The sequence below is a fragment of the Haemorhous mexicanus genome, chromosome 2, assembly GCF_027477595.1.
Source record: "Haemorhous mexicanus isolate bHaeMex1 chromosome 2, bHaeMex1.pri, whole genome shotgun sequence".
NCBI classification, from domain to species: Eukaryota; Metazoa; Chordata; class Aves; order Passeriformes; family Fringillidae; genus Haemorhous; species Haemorhous mexicanus.
In genome coordinates, this window is record NC_082342.1 from 53471837 (window position 1) to 53492049 (window position 20213).

The following is a 20213-nucleotide window of genomic DNA, read 5'->3' on the forward strand; positions in this document are numbered from 1 at the left end:
ATCTCCCTCTGGAGCTCTTCAAAGACATCAGTGTCTTTTCCTCAACTGTGTAAGAAATTTATGTGCTTCATTTGACAGCCTGCTTTCTCTATAGCGTGGAAACTGGATACATTCCCTAACACCCAGATCCAGATAATATTCTGCTGATGTCTTAATTCTGTGTTAATGCAAGATGCACTGCGCTCCATCCCCACTTTCACTCCTTCTGGTCTTCCTCCTACATTCCCAGTTTCTCTGGAAGAAAATTAGAAGAGCTGCAGGCCTACTCCAGCAGCCCCATGGATGATCAGGAACCATAGATTTTTAAATATCTGAGTGTCAGAGAATTAATCACCTAAACTACAGAGATCAGATTTCACTTCTCCCTGCCTAGTAAAACTGGCAAAACTTTTAATCTGAAGAAGCCATTGGCTGCACTTGGGCCATGTCTTGCAAGTCACCTCTCTGTGTCTCTGTTTGGGGATTTTTTGCCATCTTTTGTTTGGTAAACTGAAGTATCTATTTCTGCTACCTGCATATGCTAAAAGCTACAGCATCAGGTGTGTTACTATAATAATCTGCTGTGGTTTATGCTTTTTCTTTTTTCTCTAAATGACAAGAATAGCCATGAAAAATAAAGAAATGAAGAAGCTGAAGGAGAACTTAAATGTTAAATTAAGATAATCAGACAATGCACAAGAACAGTCATCCCTTACTAATGTAGTGTGTAGTTTTATATTTTTAATTATTTATGCTAGTTATGTACCTAAAGTGTTCAGAATTTGAACTACATTTCTTCTTTCAGAAGAAATAAATAAATACCATGTGAGTGATCAAAACAACTTCCAGAACTTTTAACTATTCATGGTATTTGTACTTATTAATGATATCTGTAAACAGATGAAGCCCTGTCTGGCTAGAATTAAAAAATAAAAAAGTAAATGTTATAAAGTAAATGTTGTATTATTAATACTACATAATACTGACTGCATATGGTGAGTGCATATATATATAACACTGACTGCATAATATTTTGCTGCCCCTGGACATCTTACTTTATGAAGACTCTTTTGTGACTTTTTTAGTCACAAACAGAAACAATGTAGTGACTGTATATTTTAGCATGTCCTTTTTAACTTGGGAAGAAAATAGCTCACTTAAAAAACCTAAACCACTTTCTGTTAAACAAATCAGTTTGATCTCAATTTTTGAAGAAAAGGTGCTTTGATAAAGCAGCCTTAGGCATCATTCTTGAAGGAAAAGAATAGTTTATGTGTTCCTAGAGCCTGTAAACATATTGCTTATACCATGTAAGTGTTTTTGTATAACACATAGGTAGGAAAATGAGGCCTGGAGATCAAAAAAATCTGTCTTGCTGTAACAGTATGATGGTCACTAAACAGCAAAAACTACTGTTACCAGAACTTTAAGATTCAGGCATGTTCCCTGTCCCTTGCTTCAAACATCATCTCCTGGAATGAGAAGGGTTGAGGACAACAATGATCTGTAGCAACTACTTTTAAAATATACAAAAGTTCTGCAGAATCTTCAAAATACAAATGCACTGAAGAAGTTCTGAGGTGGGTGAAGCTGAAAGCATGAGCTTGTCCTGGGGTTTCACTTACCAAGAGTTAGCCTGACTGTTACTGACTTCCAGTTCTAACATAACTTGTATTTTGGAGTACTTTAGTTTTATTTGTATTTGCCTGGCTCTTTGTGAAGTACCTTAACTGAAAGCATTCAAAAATTCTGTTTATCCTTGTTAAGGTATTTGGTAAGCTTTATTTATAAAAGTAATAGTTATTAAAAAGAGTTATTAAAAATATTGCTGTTTGGAATTACTAGGAGAATTACAAGAAAGAGTGAAACCCCCCCCTGCTGTGGGATGATTACCAGCAGTGATAATTCTATTCACAAATATTTCAGTTCCCTGTCATATGGCATACTTTAGAAAAACCCCATCAACCACAAAAATCCACATAAAGAGATCTGTTGGTATAACCCTGAAATCAGAGTTATACCAATAACTGAAACCAAACAATTCCTAGGCTCATTCAAGGATTTCAGCTAGTTTCTCCAGTTACATACTTCAAGCGAGTGTATTTTGAAGTGCAGGATACTTAACAGTAGCAATAATAAGCAAAATCTTGCTAGCAAAATGCAGTATAACATGGAATTGCAAGATTTGCAGGTTTAGAAAGATCTCTAGATATCCTTGAGAGGAAAGCTTTATGTGCACCTGGGGTATATCCAAACATACCAGGATAAAAGCTGGAAGGATCATAATTTGTATTTTAGCACACTGTCTTAATGCAATGCTTGAGGAATTTAAAAAATTTACAAGTTCTCCCAATTGCTCTCTAATCCTGCTCACCTCTCTATAGTCCCAATATATTGCCGCCCATAAAAAAAACCCAAAACCCAAAACCCCAAAACAATTCCAAAGGGAATTGGTTTAGACAACTCTTAAGTGAGAAAATGTGCATAAACTTATCATTGTACAGTTTAGCCCTGGTGGAAAAACCCTGCTTAGACAATGTAGAAACCAGCCTGTTTGCAGCCCTCCCAACATATATTTGAATTTAAAATTTAAAATGCCAAAGTGATAGCGATTTCATATCTTACATGACAAGTGAATTTCTTTTCTTTTAATTGATATTTGTCAATGCATCAGACTTGAATTACTTTTCAAAGACAGCTTAATTCTGACAGCTTTCCTCTGGGTAAAATACCTTTACCTGCCAAGCTCCTTAGTAGCCCACCTAGCAAGCTGCTGGAGGCTCCTGACATATCACAGGCAGAGTAAGGAATTTTTCACTGTCATGGAGAATTTTGAATCTTTGGGGAGTTTTTTTCTGAACTAAAGTAGCCCCAAATTTAAAAATAATTACTTCCTTTGCAAAATGGAATGCTTTTATTTTTCATGCTATACCTGGGAGGTTGGGGTTTTTGATATATACTGCCATTTTAAATTGGAGGCATAAGCCAAATGTTCCTTCTCAAATTTGTACAGTTTTCAACCATACTTGCTGCTCTTACAGATTCCTTTTAACTTGCATTAGAATTACAGGTTGTGTGTTCAAAGGTGCTTGTGTGAGCACTCCTTAGCATTTGCAACCATTTGAACACAATTTCCAAATTAAAAAAAAAAAGCACCCATCAAGAAGGCCTAGTCTTTTATTATTATTATTTTAACTTAGATATCTTCATTCTGTTTAATGCAACTTAAACTCATATTCTTAAGAACTTTTTACAAAACTGGAAACATTGCACACAGGAGAAGACGATCAGAGATAAAAACTCTGCATGTATACATTCCAATTTATAGCAATTCTAACTATTTTAAAGTTTGCTGTTATTTTTTGTTTGTATTCATGGTAAATTCTTTTACTTGAAGAAGTGGCAATTTTAGAGTTTGCTGTCTGTCATTCACATGCAAAATGCAAGCTTTGTCATGTCTGAAAAGTTTGGTTTCAAAAGCATTTTCTGAACTTCTATAATTTGTTTTTGCCTTTATTTCAGAAAGACCTGAGTTTGTCTCTGCTTGCTTGGAATACTGGGGGTTTCCCACTAAGGCTTCTTAATCTCATTTCTCTCTTTCAATTTTTTTTTCTTTTTTTTTTTTTAGCAGCAGTGGCGTTATGTGTCCCCCAAGACAAGGCTTGGACAATTCAAGATAGCACTTGATCTGTTCTACACAAAACACAAAACAGAGGGGTATGTTGATAGCCCCTTTGCATTAGAAATGCATCATAGTATTGCTACTTTTATTAAAAAAAAAAGCCTCAGGGTCTTTGGAATGTTTCTGTCTTCCAGGGGTAATCTTTCTTAGTTTAATCATCTTGTATCTCACAAACATGATAATTTTTCCAAATATTGCTAGTTATTTGTAATACCTTGGGAAAATCTACAACACAGCAGATAAAAGTACAGCTTGAGGTGAACTCTCAGAGTCTAGATCCTTAGTTGCACAAATTCTCGGTACTCCCCCTTAGTTTAGGCACCCATCTTGGCATGTTAATAAAAGGCAGTATGTATATTCTTGCTTCTAGTTACTGGCTTTGTGTAGTTTTCTCTTGATCTTGATATGTGGTGTGCATAGTAAAAAATAAAATACATGCAAGTTGAAGTGTTCTGTTCTGTTGTTTCTTGGCAGGTTTAGCAGCTTTTTTTACATTTTAGTTTAAGTAAATCAGACCCCAGACTAACTGCCAAGGCTTTTGCCATGGTGAAAAGTCCTCATTAGGTAAATACTGAAATCTCACCCTTATACTGCTTGAATAGAAACAGTAAATAGTAACTGCAAACCTTACAGTAGTTTATCTACCATATCACTAATTGCTTCATCACAAAGATTGGATTAAAGCCAAAGTTTCTCTGCACATACATTAGAAATGAGCTGTTAAATCTGTGATGTTAAAGCATTACCTATTCTAGACCTGATCTTTGAAACATTGGGTTGATAATGTAAATGCCAAAGAACTTAAGAATCCATAGAAAGCACACATAAAGAGAGCCCAGTGATACAATGCAAAAACCTGGTAAGATTTTACTGAAGTTAATTTCTGGAATAAAAACTATATCAAATGCAGACATAGACTTCAATGTCCTGTCTGATTTATATCAGGAGAACTCCAAGCTAATTCAGAGGGGATTTTCCTTCTCTGCACTGCAAAAGTCTTAGCTCTGAGATAATTCAAAACTGGGCAAGAGTTTTACAAGAGCATCAGTTTGTACAAAAGCTTGGATAGAAAGAATAATCTGTTTCCATTTTTATTACAATTTGAAATACAGCATACTTGGAGAGATTGTTAAGGAAAGGCTTGAGGCTTATGACACTCTCCTATAGAAAGTAACCACAGAAAGAAGAATGTCGTAAAATGAAATCTCTGATCCAGCAACTCTCAATGAAGTTCATGACATTTAAATTTTTTTTGTATCTCTAAATTGGGTTCAGTCATGGATCTCAGTGTTCACACAGATTTCTGGTTGTATGGAAGCCTGCGATGTGGCAGTACCAAAATGGTCACAGATCCCTTTGCAAGTCAGATCATTTCAGTTGGGGTCCCATGGCCCTACCAAAGAAATATGTCTGTTACAATATCAAGCTAACATTATTAAAATTTCATGCCAAGAAGGACAGAGGGATGCTAGCTGTATCACTAGAGTCTGATTATCATTAACTGGGCATGTGTTACCTAGGAAGAAGTTTCAAAAGCACCTAAATGCCTTATAGGAAGTGCTACAATCTTCCTGTGGGACTTTTGTGTATGAAGAAATCTGTAACTAATTTTAGTTAGTCCCTTTCAAAAATATATATATTACAAAATATACTTTGTGAGGTTGTTGATCCAGTAAAATTCTGTTTCTTTTTGGTTTTTTTGGTTTTTCTTCTCTGCTATATTGCATTTCTATTGGCTGACTTGAAAAGCATACCAAGTCCTCGTTTGTCAGCCAAACCAGCTTTAAAATGCAGCCCTTCCCCAGTCTCCTCATCTTTTGTGCAAGTTTTCTCACAAGTTCTGCTTACTGCCCGTCCCACAGTTTATCCAGTGGCTCCATCTGTTCCTTGAAGAAATATCTTAATTTCAATGATAAACAGATTAACAGATTTCTACATGTTTCTTCTGGTTCCCTGCACCTAAGACTCAGTCTGTAATTCTCAGAGGTGCCTCTTCCCATGCTCTGACAGAGGAATGTTGTTCATCACAGCCTTGACTTAGACAGGGCATATTTTCTGTTGACTTTTTCTCTCCTTCTGTAGAGATACATGAAACACTTGAATGGGCTCACATTCCATGGGTTCTAGATATTCTGAGATACTTTTCAAGAAGAATCTTGATACGCCTCTTTAATTTTATGGTCTCAGTGCCACCATAAGTGCATAATCTTTTTTTTATGTTTTCTAGCAAGACCAATAGTAATATTGCTCTTTCCTGAGGTGGCCTTATGATTCTAAAATATTCAAATACACAACAAATAAAGTAGTCAATATTTGGAAAAAAACATAAGTCACAAGTAGTGAATATTTGCCCCCTTTAGTATAAAACATCTGTTGTGTTAACTATTTAGTCTTCTTAAGCTGTACAGATAAATAAAAACAGCAACAATAAATATAAACAATAAACAGTGCACTAATGCTCTTGAACACACTAAAGCAGGGGTTCCCAAAATGCTGTTTTGTGGGGTCTTTTAATGTGTGCACATGGGTTTTGATGAGGCCGTGCAACAAAATTTGTTGGCAGTTCAGTATCTTCTTGGAAGGAGAGCTCTAAAGTTCTACATTAACCTGAATAGCCCAAGGGTTTCACACTGTGCAAAGTAAGTCAGTAATCTCACCTTCTGTAATTCAACTTGGTGTTGAATTAGGTTATAAATATATTTTATAACCTAATTCAACACCAGTGGAAATGCATTTTGTAAATTTTCTAAAGGAGTTTGAAAGTCAAGATGAGTTGTCCTATTGACTAATTATCCAATTTTCTTCATCAGTTTATCCTAATTTTAATTTCTCAGACTCTCACTATGTCAGTAATTTATACTATATCCTACACATTTTTAGAGTGATGGTATTCTGCAAACTGCAGAAGAATCAACTGCAATGCAGCCTTCTGAATTTTTTGAGTGTTAGTCACCCCATCACATGGAGATTTGTTTATCAGCTCTGCTTTTGATAAAGAACAGGTTGTATCCCCTCATATTAAAACTTTTCCCCAGGAGGGTTTTGGCAGAGCCCAAGCTGAAAGGGACTGCTCAAAATAGTCTGTGGGATGCATTCTAAAAAACCAGAGTGTATCCTTTCTCCAACCTCAATGCTATAGCCACTGATGCCTGTCAAAGATGATTTTGTGATTTAAAATAAGTGTATCTGCTAATGGCAAGTAGTGTATCTTTCTAGGGCCATATACATTTCTATTTTTTAATTCTGTGTTAATCAACACTGAGTGATGCATGCTTATTAAAACAGGCAAGCAGTATGCAAGTATGCCGGAGAGATAAAGGGCAGTAATTTTGATAGCATCTACATGTTCTCCTACATAATTTCAATGTACCAATTCTTTTCAGTATGATTTTTAAGCATATACTTAAATTGCTATTCTTCTTATATTTTCCAAAGTTGCTATAATTTCTCAGTAGAAACAGTCATGTAGCAGTAATGTCCACAACAAGCCAGACACAACAAATGCCACATTGTAATGGGAAATAGTTACACTATTAGGAATACTGAGGCGACAGAAAAAAGCACTCAATGCAAAAGGCTATAGTCACCATTACTCCTTCTAATTTGTGAAGCTAATAAAAAATCCTTTCATTAACTTTATAATTATAAGTCCCTAAGCCAGCATTTATCTAACTCTTAATAGTAAAAAGCTGATTGTGATTATTTATTGACTGACAATAATGCATCATTGCTGAAGTAATCATGAGTTCTCCTGCCACCTTTTCCACACAGGCAGGAAATAAGCATAAACACTAAGAACCTTGCAAAGTTTGAGTCACCGTGTCCTTATCTATCAGCTCTTGAGAAAGTGCCACTGAAATACAGAAAGTACAAATCTTACAGACATACAAAGGAAATTAGAATGTATAAAGCTCAGTGCATCACTCCTTTTTTAGACAAGTAATTTCCCATTTTTCTCCCCTTGATTTCATTGCCTGTTCTCCCTGGCTATTGTTATTTCAGTGCTCAGCTCTCCTACCTGGGTAGATTTCCAATGTCTGCAGAAGATGACTGAAAGGAGATAATAATAACTGTATTATTCCCCACGAAGAAGTCATCACAAGTTTGCAACCATTCTCCTCCTCTAGCTTTGGAGTCTCAATTTCACAGGGTAAAATGAAGTACAAACTTCCAAAGTATGGGAGGAATGAGAGTAGGAATTTGTACTTTACTCTAATATGTTCCTCTCTATTTTGCTCCTGTACAACTGAATTAGAGAAGAAGGTACTATTGAAGGGCAATTTTCAGATTGCTTGAATTCCACCTAAGTTCCACTGCCTCATTAATGAAAACAGAATTGTACCTCTCAGAAAAGTGCTTCAGAGTGGCTAAGCAAGGCACTGAGCAGAGTTTAAGCCACCTAAGTACAAGGAAAAGAAGCTTACTTTGGCAGCTGTAAAGTACCTGATCACAGATGCAAGCTTGACTGCTCCATTTAAATTAAATTAACTCAATATAATCTGAGTAATGAAAATTCACAGGATCACAGAGTCATTAAGGTTGGAAGATACCTTCAAGATCATATAGTCCAGCCAGCAACTTAGCATCACCATAATCACCCCTAAACTATATCTCCAAGTGCCACATCCAGATGTCTCTTGGACACTCCCAGAGATGGTGACTCTGCTACCTCCCTGGGCATGTTATTCCAATGCTTAACCACTCTTTAGGTGAATTATTTTTATAATGTCTAATCTGATCCTCTCCTGGCACAACTTAGGGCCATTTCCTCTCATCCTTTCACTTGAGACGTGTCAGAAGAGACTGACCCTCACCTCACTACATCATCCTTCCAGGTGGTTGGAGAGACTGATGAAGTCTCCCCTGAACCTCCTTTTCTCCAGGCTAAATACCCCCAGCTCCATCAGTTGCTCTTCATCAGACTTGTGCTCCAGACCCTTCCATAGCTCCATTGTCCTCCTGTTGACATGCTCCAGCCCCTCAATGTTCTTTTTGCAATGAGGGGCCCAGAACTGAACACCAGATTTCAGGTGTGACCTCACCAGTGCAGAGTACTGGGGATTGTCACAGCCCTGTTCCTGCTGGCCACACTATTGCCGATACAGGCCAGAATGCCATTGGCCTTCTTGGCCACCTGGGCACATTGCCAGATCAGATTAATTGTCAAAGACTTAAAACTTTCTGATTCCTTTCTCATAGGGTATGATTACTTGATTGAAATATTTACAAGTTGCACAGAAGGATACACAATTTTAAGGAATGATAGTTGACTTTAAGTACTATGGCTTTTGAATAAATTATATGGGATTTATCTCCTCTTCTTGTGACTGCAGCAACTGACAGGAGAAGACTGACCAATATCATCTACTTAGACTTCTTTATGGCCTTTGACACAGTCCCCCATGATATCTTTATCTCCAAACTGGAGTCAGAGGGATTTGAAGAGTGGACTGTTTGGTTGATAAGGAATTGGCTGGAAGGACACAGGCAGAGAATTGTGGTCAATGGCTCTATGTCCCAGTGGAGACCACTGACAAGTGCTGTCTCTCAGGGCTCTGTCTTGGGGCAGAGCGCTCTTCAATATCTTCATCACTGACATTGACAGTGGGATCGAGTGCACCCTCAGTGAGTTTTCAGACGACACACAGCTGAGCAGTGCAGTTGACACAACAGAAGGAGAGGATGCCATCCAGAGGCACCTGGACAAATCTGAGAAGTGGGCCCACACGAACCTCATGAGGTCCGACAAGTCCAAGTGCAAGAGGCTGCACATGCATCAAGGCAATCCCAGACATGAGCACAGACTGGGAGAGGAACTCATTGAGAAGAGAAGAACTTGGGGTTTCTTGTAGATGAAAAGCTGGACATGAGCCAGCAGTGTGTGCTCACAGCCCAGAAAGCCAACTGCATCCTGGGCTGAATCAAGCAGACAAGATGAGGGGCAGATGCTATGGAAACTTCCATATTGCATTTCAGCCAATTATTCCAGCCTGAATCTTGTGATTTAAGCTAATACAATTATTATCAAACTTTTCATTTGGCAATGAGTAATGAGGATAAAATTGACCTAACTATAGTACAAGGATGGAACAAGGAAATTAATGACAGCAAGTGAATAATCAAGGAAAGAGAAAGTGATCATCCATTTTTTTTCCCAGTAAATGACTGTTTTCTGAAATAATTTTCAGAGTTCAGTTGCCTTAGCTTTAAATGTCAAAAACAATGGAGCTTTGACAAACCTCCTTTATGACACTACAGTTTACCTTGAAGATTTATTGATGATGAAAGGTGATGGCTCAGCTCCCCTGCTAACACAATACAGAGCTGAACACAGAGGCTGTCTCTGACATTGTACTGGCCACTCCCATGCCTGTGCAGCCTCCTCCAAAAGTCTTTGAACTTACAGTCTGAAGGCCAAATCCTGACAAAGATATTCATTGTGAATGCTACCTTAATTACCTAAATTATCTGTTTCGGTCATCTTGTCTCTCCTGGGGAGTGGCATCTCACTCTTTGTTTGACCCAGCTGTACACGGTAACTTTTAGTGCAAATATTAGTCCATCATTATGGTGCTTTAAACAAACAAGCAGGTTTGGTTTAGATCTCCCTAAATGCGCTGAAAGCAGCATGATGTAAATATAAGGGCAGACAGGGAGGCTGCAGAGGGGCTGCTGGAGCACCTAGCAGTCCTAATGGTTACTCTAAGCAGCTCCTTTCCAGCATGTGGCTTTCCTGACTTATCCCATTCTCTCTCAAGGGAGAGAGAAACAACAGAGGAAGCTGTGAGAACTCTCTTAGGTGCCCTAAGTAATGTCAACAGCAACAGAAACCTTTTTTGCTGTTCCAGTTGGTAATATGGGCTGCCCAAAAAAACTATTTGGAATTGCCCCAGAAAGGATTTTCAGTTTGCTGCCGTGTTGGTAGGACTATGCTTGTCTCTTTGCAGCAGCCAACAATATTAGCAGGATTTGTATACAATCCCTGGAGTTAGGGAAGATCCATGACAATTCACACTGTCAAGGGTATGATTTCATAATACTTTCTTATTGCCTAATATCTTGCAAATACCTTCAATTATTTACTTCCCTGAAATGTTACTCCTGAAAGTAACACATATTGTTTTCAGGCTATGTAAGGATAGGATAAGTTTCTGGATGGAAAGTTGAATAGTAGCTCCTGGTTAAATGTGGTCTTCAGCTGTGTCTTGCTCAGTATAGTTTGAAGAAATGACAATCTAGAAAAATGTTATGATTCAGAAGCTGTTCTGAATAATTTATTGCCCCTGAACATAGAGCTGTCTGCATGCACAAACACTGTATCAAGTTTGATATGAAGACTTGAAGTTAAGCAAGCAAGGAAAAAATGGCTGAAGGTGCCACTTCAGAGCTGCAAAAGAATCTCTGGACAGAACTAACCAAATAATCATAAAATTATTTAGGTTGGAAAGAACTTCTGAGAACATTTAGTCTAACCATTAGCCTAAGTATTTGGGCAGAACTGTGTTGGGCATTAAATGTACTGCTGATTACAGACTCTTGACAAAGAAAAACAAATGGCCAAATTTAGATTTTATGAGAAGGCACAGGAAATATATGTGGAACTGCTGTAAGGGTGGAAACTCCGGGACCATGCTGAATTCATAAATTGAACAGAAGTACCATTTATCTTGTACCACTCAGAAGAGCCAGAAGCCTTTGGAAAAAGAAGAAAGAGCATTTCTTAAAGGGCATCATTATATGAATTGTTTTCAGCAGCTTCTTCCACTTGACAGAGTTGGCAGCATACACAAATTGAATTTTTTCCATCTTCCCTCTACTTGTTTACTGCTCTTAAGGGTTTCTATGTACTTATTAATTAGAATGAAACAAGAAGTTCAAGAGATGTCACCTAAATGTGTGTAACAAGTATTAAAGAGGAGATTGGACACTCAGAGACACTGACTCTGCTTGTGGTGACTGCCTGCAAGGGCCAGTGCTTCCATCTTGGAGGAGGTGACAGCCTTTCCTCCTTTCTAGAACTTAGGAGGTTTGCAGTCAGTAACAGGTGCATCTGGGTAGGAGAGCCCCTGCAGGATAGATCAAACACACAGTTTCACTGGGAACTCCAGTAGCAAGGATTTAGCCAGGATCTTGTGCAGGGTGCTCTGTATGATTGTCTGTATCTCTAAGGCCAAAGTAATCTGTTTATTATATGGTTTTTAAGTTTAAGGTTTAGCAAAAACAGTTGCTCTTGTCAGCATTTTTACCCCATGCTGTCTTTATTTATTTGATTTCTTTCCACTAGAAAGACATTTCTCCCTAAGACAATTTGTTTAGAAATAAGTAACTTGACAGCGACATACATTACATTTGCTTCAACCAGAGTCTTGGGGGGAGATTTCAGTCTGCATAGTAATGCATGATTGCTGCTAAAATTTGAGAGACAAGACAATCTTAATATTTATTTTTTTTTTTTTTTTTAGTTCTTGGAGGCTTTCCTTGAATGATGCTACTTATTTACATAGAAAATAAAAATCAAAACCAGGACTGGAACATTGCATCCAGTTTTTGAAACGTTTTGACACATTTACTGAGATTTACTAGGTAATTTCACATGCTTGTCTGGCAATTTATAATCCATTATTTTGCACTACAAGCTGCATCCTTGAGTTTATTTTATGGCATAGACATAAAGTAAACTAAATGACAACATCTCCTGGCGTCTCCCTTTTATCTATGGGAATGACCTTCAGTAAAGAAAATCCAAAGGATGTTGTGCATCCATTTTGAGATATATTATTTTCCTTAATGTGAATGTTTCTGAGTAAATGAGGAAGTAAGACTTGGCTTAGGTTAGAAGAACAATGCAATTACTTAATAAACCATGTGTCATGAGAATCAGGGTCAGTATTGCATCAAAAGTCACACTGTTTGGGAACCATCTTTAGGCCTTGGTCTTCTAATATTATCTGCTGAGAAAATTTCTAAAAATCTGCCTTATTTCTTTGCATGCTGATGGGTTTCTGCAGTGAAGTTGGGATATGTATGAAATACAGCACAAAACTCCCACTCACTGAAGGGCATAATTAGTCACCCCAAACTGGAGATAGATTAGTACTAAAGGAGAGAAGCAATTAAGTATTTTACGCCATGGTTTTGATGTAAAGATGGACATTATAGTTCAAACTATAACCTTCATTTAATCAGAAATCAATGAAGCAACTCTGTGTTATAAGCACTAGAATTAAAAGGACAACTGCAGGCAGAGTAAAATAAAACACACTGGGTAAAAGACTACAGGACTACAGCCTGGTTTTCAAGGCATAGAGCAGATTTACATGAAAAATAACTTTTAAAAGCTGGAGGAAGGAGAAGGGAGGATGGAAAGGTATGCCTGGCCTGCAGGTTAAGATCAATTTGAGCTGCAAGGTCAGGAACATTGGAATTCTAAGGGGTTGGTTTTTCCCACTATTTGGAGTCACTTCTTATTTTTGTACTAGACCTGAACTTCTCCAATGATAAATGTGTTTAGCTCCAGTCATTTTGTTTGTCACCAGCTGTGAACAGGGGGAAACCATGCTTATTGTCCAGACTAATGACAGTTCAGCTGGGAGTCTTCTGTTCCTCCAGTTCTAATAAACAAAGTTAATTTACTCAAAGCTTTTTTCTGGAAAGGTTATATATAGTTGGATGATTTTTATTATCCAGGGTTTTTAATTGTGTCCTGAAAACTTATGTTTTCATTTTGGCCACTGGTCTATAGAATGTCATGATATATAATAGCACAGAATAAAAAAACCCCAGAAAACCCCAACCAACCAACCAACCAACCAACCAACCAACCAACCAAGCAAAACATTTTTATATACCACTCTTTAACTTGTCCTCTATATTGTTTTAATGAAATAATAGCACAGAAAACAGTTATTAAGTGGAAACAGTGCTGTGGGTTAGGTGGCTCAGTGCTACAGTGCCACCACACTAAAAGCCCGTTTTTCAGTATGAAGAAATATATTCTGCTCTGAGACTAAATGTGAGCTCTATCCCTTTGGAACAGTCCTCAGACTGTGTGCTGGACATGGCATGATATATGATCTTGTAGGAATGTAGGAAATGGAGCCAATGTTCCCATTTAAATAAAACAACCAGAAAACCAAAGTTTGAATGAAGTTCAGTCTAATAGAAGTGTGGTCAATCTTAAGTAAGATTTGTCTAGTGAAAAAACTAGTATACTTTCACTGCAGGTTTAGGTTCTTAATTTTGTGATTCACAATAATTATTCCCCTATAACAATTTTTTCCACCTGTAACCAACCCTAAGTGACCCCACTTATTTAAAACACACTTGAAACTAAAGAGTAGCTTGTATTACCTCCAGCTCCATGTGTTTTTCTTCTTTGTCATGGTCCTTCAATGCCTTTTCAGATTGATTATTGCAGTCTTTTAAATGACAGATGTGCTGATATTTAGTAAGTTGATGTTTAGCTTGCTTTCTTTGGGAAACATTCCTTCTCTGAAGACCTTTGAAAAATGCCTCATACAGTGGCAGTTCTGTAAATGTGTCATGATCACCTCTGTTATCTGCTTCTTCCTCTTCAGAAGAAAAATCATCTGCTTCTCCTGCCTCACAAATATGGAGCTTGGTGCCAGCTTCATGTGATAAAAATTCAAAATCAGAAAATGTGATAGCACATGGTTTGTGTTCTATGACTCTGATCTCATAATTTGCTTCTAGTTTCTTGTTTGGATTTTTTCCAGTGAGGACTGGCCATTCTGTGCACATGGGAAGGTTTAAAGGATCTTCCTTTGATGTGTGCCTTGTAGAACAGGATAATTCCTCACAAAGGTGCTTTGTCTTGGGCTGGTTGGTGGCACTGGCATGCCCTGCAGCCATGCCAAGTTGTAAGGATGTCTCATTGTGGTCCAGTAAGGATGACCCAGATGGCAAGCTCAGCTCAGGTTCCAGCAATGAATTCTGAAATTCATATGGACTTGTCTGATTTTCTGTCTTTCTTTGGTATTCTTCATATTTGGCTTCCTTTGGAGTTCCCAGGCACTTGGCAGATACAAGATAAGGTGAGCCCTGTTCTTCTTCATAAATGTTAGTTTCCATTCCAATGGGTTTCATCCATCAGAGATCAAAATTACTTCATTCTTGCTTTTCTTAAGAAACATATATCTGCATATATAGCCAGGAAATATATTCTTAGTTTTCTAAAACCATGATCACACAGTCATTATTAATGCTTGGAATCTCATATAAAAACATCTGAATCCTTTAAGCTTCTGAAAAAAAAAAAAAAAAAAAAATTAATGACAACATGCTCACAATAGAGCACACCAGCAAAAGTAACCCTGAAACTTGAAATGTCAATATCAAATTTACTTCAGATTTACTTGTACCTCTTCAAAAGTATTTCATGTATGCAGATTAAATGAACTTAAAACATGAGAATTTTGACTTGTTTTGCCTATAGACTAGGAAAGAAATGGCAAATGCAGAAATGTTTTTTAATTAATGACTCTAAGTTGATTATTGACACAGTTCAGAATCATTTGAAGTGATGTTAGACATATGCTTGTTATCTAAACATGCCTCTCTGATCACTGTATTTTCATTGTCTATTAAATCACTGACAACTTTTAGACTGCTCCAATAAAGCTACTAAAATGCCATAGGGAAGACTAAGGGACAAAACACATGGAAATGTCACAGGGAAAACAGCCAGAAAAGAAGATGTCAGTACAGGTGTGATTTTATCTGTCTCAAATTCAGTGAACTGGCAGTGCAGTGCAGCACCTGCCCATTTCCAAGAGATTTGAAAAGGAAAAGGAGGAGGCTAAAAATAACAGAGAGCTTCAGTACTACATCAGAGTTGGCTTTGTCTGCTTTAAAAGTCTTAACTTTTGTGCTCACACCTAGGCAGGGCACCTCCAATGCACTGGGAGAAGGGAGCAGCTGAAGAACTGATCTCGCATCACTGAGTAGCTTCTGTTCACCCATGCATGTCATTTACTTCTTCTGACAGATTGAATATTGGTAGTATTTATTTTAATGATTGTTTCAGTACTCCATCTGTGAGACAGCAAAGCAGAACAGAAGCTTTTCAAAATAAAAAGAGAAGCTTAAGCCTTTGATATATGTGGCAAACCTGTCAGTGATGAGGAAGATGTGTCAGAAGGCAGCACTGTGATTGTCAAAGTGGGAAGCAAGCAAAGTAAGATGCTGGCATGTGATGTGCCTGTCACTGCATGTGTCATAAACTGAGCAATGCACACCAGCTAGGCATATTTTAGTGCTGGTTAGTGTATATTTTACTGTTATGGGCATGCCTTTGGTAATAGAAAGAATACTGTAACACATCCAGAAAATCTGGATTTATTGTATTACCTTTGTCATTTGAACTGCAGCTGTAATAGATGTGAGCATGCAGGTACACACTGTTTATGTAGACCTCCTCTCAGCTATTCATAGCTATTTAAACATCAGACATTATTGTAAACTGTCTAACCTCCCGCTGGAGTCAGTGGAGAGAGAAAAATGCTTCCAGAAGGTAAATGCTCTCACTTACCTTGTTTACCTATTTTGATGTGAGAGAAGTCTCCCTCCTGGCTTGACTCCTAATACAAAACTATAGAGGATGTCTAGACAAAAAGCTTACACCAGTCATCCAGCCTTTAGAGGGACAAATAAGGCCAAGAAGAATTTCAGCCCATAGCTGTGGTACACAATAATAATTGATTATATTATCTATATATGAATGAGAGACCTGCTCCTGAAGGCTCAGGTTAGTAATCAACACAGAATTTACTTCAGTTCCAGAAAGGGGAGAACTAGCTGAGCAAAATGTCTTCAAAAAAGAAAACACATTCCCACATTTAGATGGAATGAATGGAATAACTAACTTTCTGCACAATATCTTGTACTTTGTGGGCACAGTGGAAAAGCCTCTTGCCATTTCAGTTGATTATTATCTGTGCTTTGCTATGAGCCATTACCTTTGCTTCTGAATCTCTGACAGCCAGCACCCTGGAAGGAGCCATGCTCCCACCACACAAAGCCAGCTATAAGCCAAAAAGTTCTGCCCACTCTAGCAGACTGCCCAAAGGACAGAAAAGGAGCTTTTGGCCACCAGCTGTCCCGTTCTTCATCTGATGGTAGTTCCAGAAGAAGTAGCAGTGCTCAGGTCTCCAGGCCTCCTCCAGAGACTCTCTTTCCCAGCCTTCACCCCTTCCTATTGTCACTCTTTCTTCCCATCCTTGGCCCATTTCCTGGACCCTCTTTAGTTTTGGTAATGCTGCCAAGCAGGATCTGCTGTGATGACATCTGCAGAAATACACCTCTGTGTTCATAGTAATATTGCTGTAAGGCAAACATTCAGCAAAAACTGCTCCAGAAGCAGTTACAGAAATTCACAGGATTACAGGATGAGTTGGGTTGGGAGGGGACCACAGGGGATTATCCGGTCCAGCCTCCCTCCACAAGCAGGGCCATCCTGGAGCACATGGCACAGGATTGTGTTCAGACACTTGTTGAACATCTCGGGAGATGGAGAGATTCCACAACCTCCCTGGGCAATCTGTTCTAGTCACAGAGACTAGAACAATAGAGAATAATAAAGAACTTATTACACAATAAAGAAGTTCAAGCTGATATTTAGGTGTAACTTCCTGTGTATCAGTTTCTGCCTTGTACATCAAATTCTGCCGTAGGCATGCCTAGGATAAGTGATTTACATATTTTTTATTTCTAGTACTTTAGGATGATGTTTTAGACTCCTGAACATGAATTATCATCCAAAATATTGTATTTTTCATTATCTGTCTATATATTACTAGCATTTACAATCAATACCCAACTTCTTTTAAAACTTTGCTAAGTGATTTCTCTCAAATGAGTTTTGGTTTTTACAAGATATGATGTAAGCTGTAATTTTTACAGTTTAACTGCAAAAATCATGAAAGAGTTTTTTCTGTTTACTGGATTCGCTATTCTGTTGTACTCTTTATTTTTCCTGGGATGAGACTGGAACAAATCAAGTATGCAAAAGCAGGCTGGTTTTGTGCAAGTATGGCAAGAAATCTCTGAGGAGGAAGTGGTGAGAAGAATGTCAGTTTGCCCTTGTTCATCCTGTGCAACATTACCTTTTTACTCAATCTAGCAGTGACTATGAAAAACCCCACACCTTAATGTATAATTTTAAATTCCATATTTATAAAGAGTGACACATAAACATTTCTAGCTCCTAAAAATGGAGCAATCTTGGCAAAGCAGAGAATTTAGAAATCCTACCCATAGCAAAATTTGTAACTCAGAGTGCTCTGAACATTCAGAGCTAAATCTGTACATGTCACAAAAGGCCTCTAAGACAGTCCTGCAAAAGAATTACATTCACCACAAAAGAATTACATTTTACCACAATGATGAATGTATGCATATACAAGTTCTGAAAACTAGTAATCTTTCTGGAAAAGGTCTTCAAGGCTTTATAAATAGGGAGATTACTTTCGTATGCATACGTAATTCTAAATATATACTGTAGCATTAGCTCTACTGGTAGAAGCTAGTGTAGATAAGGATGTGGAATAATGAAAGTATATGTAGGTTTTTCAATTAAAAAGATTATTCAGAGGTAACTGTCCAACCAGAACTGACTCCAAGAAGCATTAGTAAGAGCAAAAACATTATAAAGCACACAGGATTTTTATTTTTTGCTAAATTTGAAATGCATATCTGAGTGTAGCAACTTCAGCTGTTCAAACACGTGAGTTAAAACTTAGAAATCGAATGTTATTTTTTAATGAAAACTCCTTACAAATCAGCAGTAAATTAATACAGATTTTTGCTATAGCTAGTAGCATGCCATGGAAGGGAAGTTCTCATATGGTCTGGCACATGCAAGTGTGTATGTGAAGCCTCACAGACCAACTTCTGTGTATCGTGCTCTACTGGCTTGACTCCCCTTTGCCTGAAATCAAATTATTATGATTTATTTCATAGCATTACTCTAACAGCAAGTGATCTAAAACAGCTTTTCAAACATGGCTTAAATTAGTGCATTTCAATACCCATTATGTATTTTGACGTTAGAGAGCATGTGAATATATGTAACTTTTTCAATTTAAATTCAATTTAAACCTGAACTGACATAGTAAACCAGCAAATCAAGTCCTAATCTTGGCAGGAACAGTATATCACTCATCTAAAATAAAAAGTTTCTACCTCTCAGGCCCTAGTGCATTTTTTTCCCATTCACAATGACTTTGCTTAGTATTTTCTATTGACTTGTACAATATTCCCCTGAAAAACTAAGCAAACAAGGCAAGAGAATTCGAGACACATAGACTAAGAGAAAATGACGAGATTAGGATTTGTTCTTGATGATATTTTACCTGTTTTGCAAGGTAACCCCATATTTTTCAATTCAGTTAATTTCCATAAGCGTAACAACAGGAACTGCGTGAGTAGCCAAAAGATCCTCCAAGCATTGGGGCAAAACAGAAAAAGAAGCGAAGAGGTCCTTAACAAAAGACATTTCAGCTTCCTCACTGCACAAGAACTCTGTCAACAGAAGTATGTGTGAGAATCCCTGGGGCGAAAACAGCCTTCTGCATGCATTGGCCGAATTATTCACAGAAAAAGACAGAAAAAAAGGAGAGGGGGAGGAAAAAAATAAAAAGAGAGAGTAAGAGCATGCTTCACAGGATCACCAAGCACTTCTAAAAATACAGCATGACCTCATTCTTCACATTATGCCAGACCTTAACACTGTGCTTTGCTTATCACCTGGAGCACCTGGAGTCAGGTTCCTACGGCTCGAGTTTGGATGCTGTCAGATTTTGAAAAGGTAGGCAGTAAAATGCCTTTTGATGTAGTATAAAGGCAGTGTAAAGCAGTACCAAAATTAGCTTCCATGTCACTTGCAAATTTTAATGATTTTTTTGCCTGTGTTTCGTCAAGACCTACATTTGCTGCCAAAGTTGTACAAGTCTTTCCTTTTATATATATATTAATAGAATCATAGCTTGCAGACAGACTTCTGCATATGCTTCAAAATGTAGTTGTAGTGCAAATTACTGGACACATGAGCCTCTGAGTGTGATTATAAATCAGGTATTTTCAAATCTAACCTGTAAAGGAGAAGGATGTATTGTCACTGGAAATATGGGGTGAGAAGTCTTTGAGTTATAGTTAAATTTTGGAAGTGTTTCTCTATACTGCTTTTAAACAGAGCAAAAAGCAAAAATGAAAATGCTGCAATACTCTTCTACTCCTGTAATGGATGTATTCATGTACTCAGGCTTGTAGCTGTAGATTACGTTTTTCACCTTGAGATATCCTTAAAGCACAGATACTTGTGTATCTTGGCACAGATGCTGCCACATCTACTTCCATTCTGACTCACTTCAGTGAGTGAAGGAGGTGGCACTGAGATGCTGGTATCTCTTGCACCTCATGCTCCTGATTGCCTTCACTGAAGTTAAGCAGTATTTTATTCAGCAAAAAATTTGGCATAGTTATGAATGAGTCAGTCACCAAATGAAGTGACATGAGGCAACCATTTTTCAGGAAT

The 20213-nt window shown here is 37.7% G+C and overlaps 1 protein-coding gene across 3 annotated transcripts in view; it reads right to left on the bottom strand.

Moving 5' to 3' along the window:
• STARD13 (StAR related lipid transfer domain containing 13) overlaps positions 1-20213 on the bottom strand; it is a 288208-nt gene that overhangs the window by 228671 nt on the left and 39324 nt on the right. For 2 of the 3 annotated variants that reach the window (XM_059838852.1, XM_059838854.1), the window contains one exon: positions 14012-14925. In XM_059838852.1, coding sequence (XP_059694835.1) covers positions 14012-14767 — 756 coding nt within the window. In that variant the 5' untranslated portion in view covers positions 14768-14925. Of the gene's footprint in view, positions 1-14011; positions 14926-19032; positions 19206-20213 lie in introns of those variants that run through there. The other variant, XM_059838853.1, reaches the window with a different exon arrangement.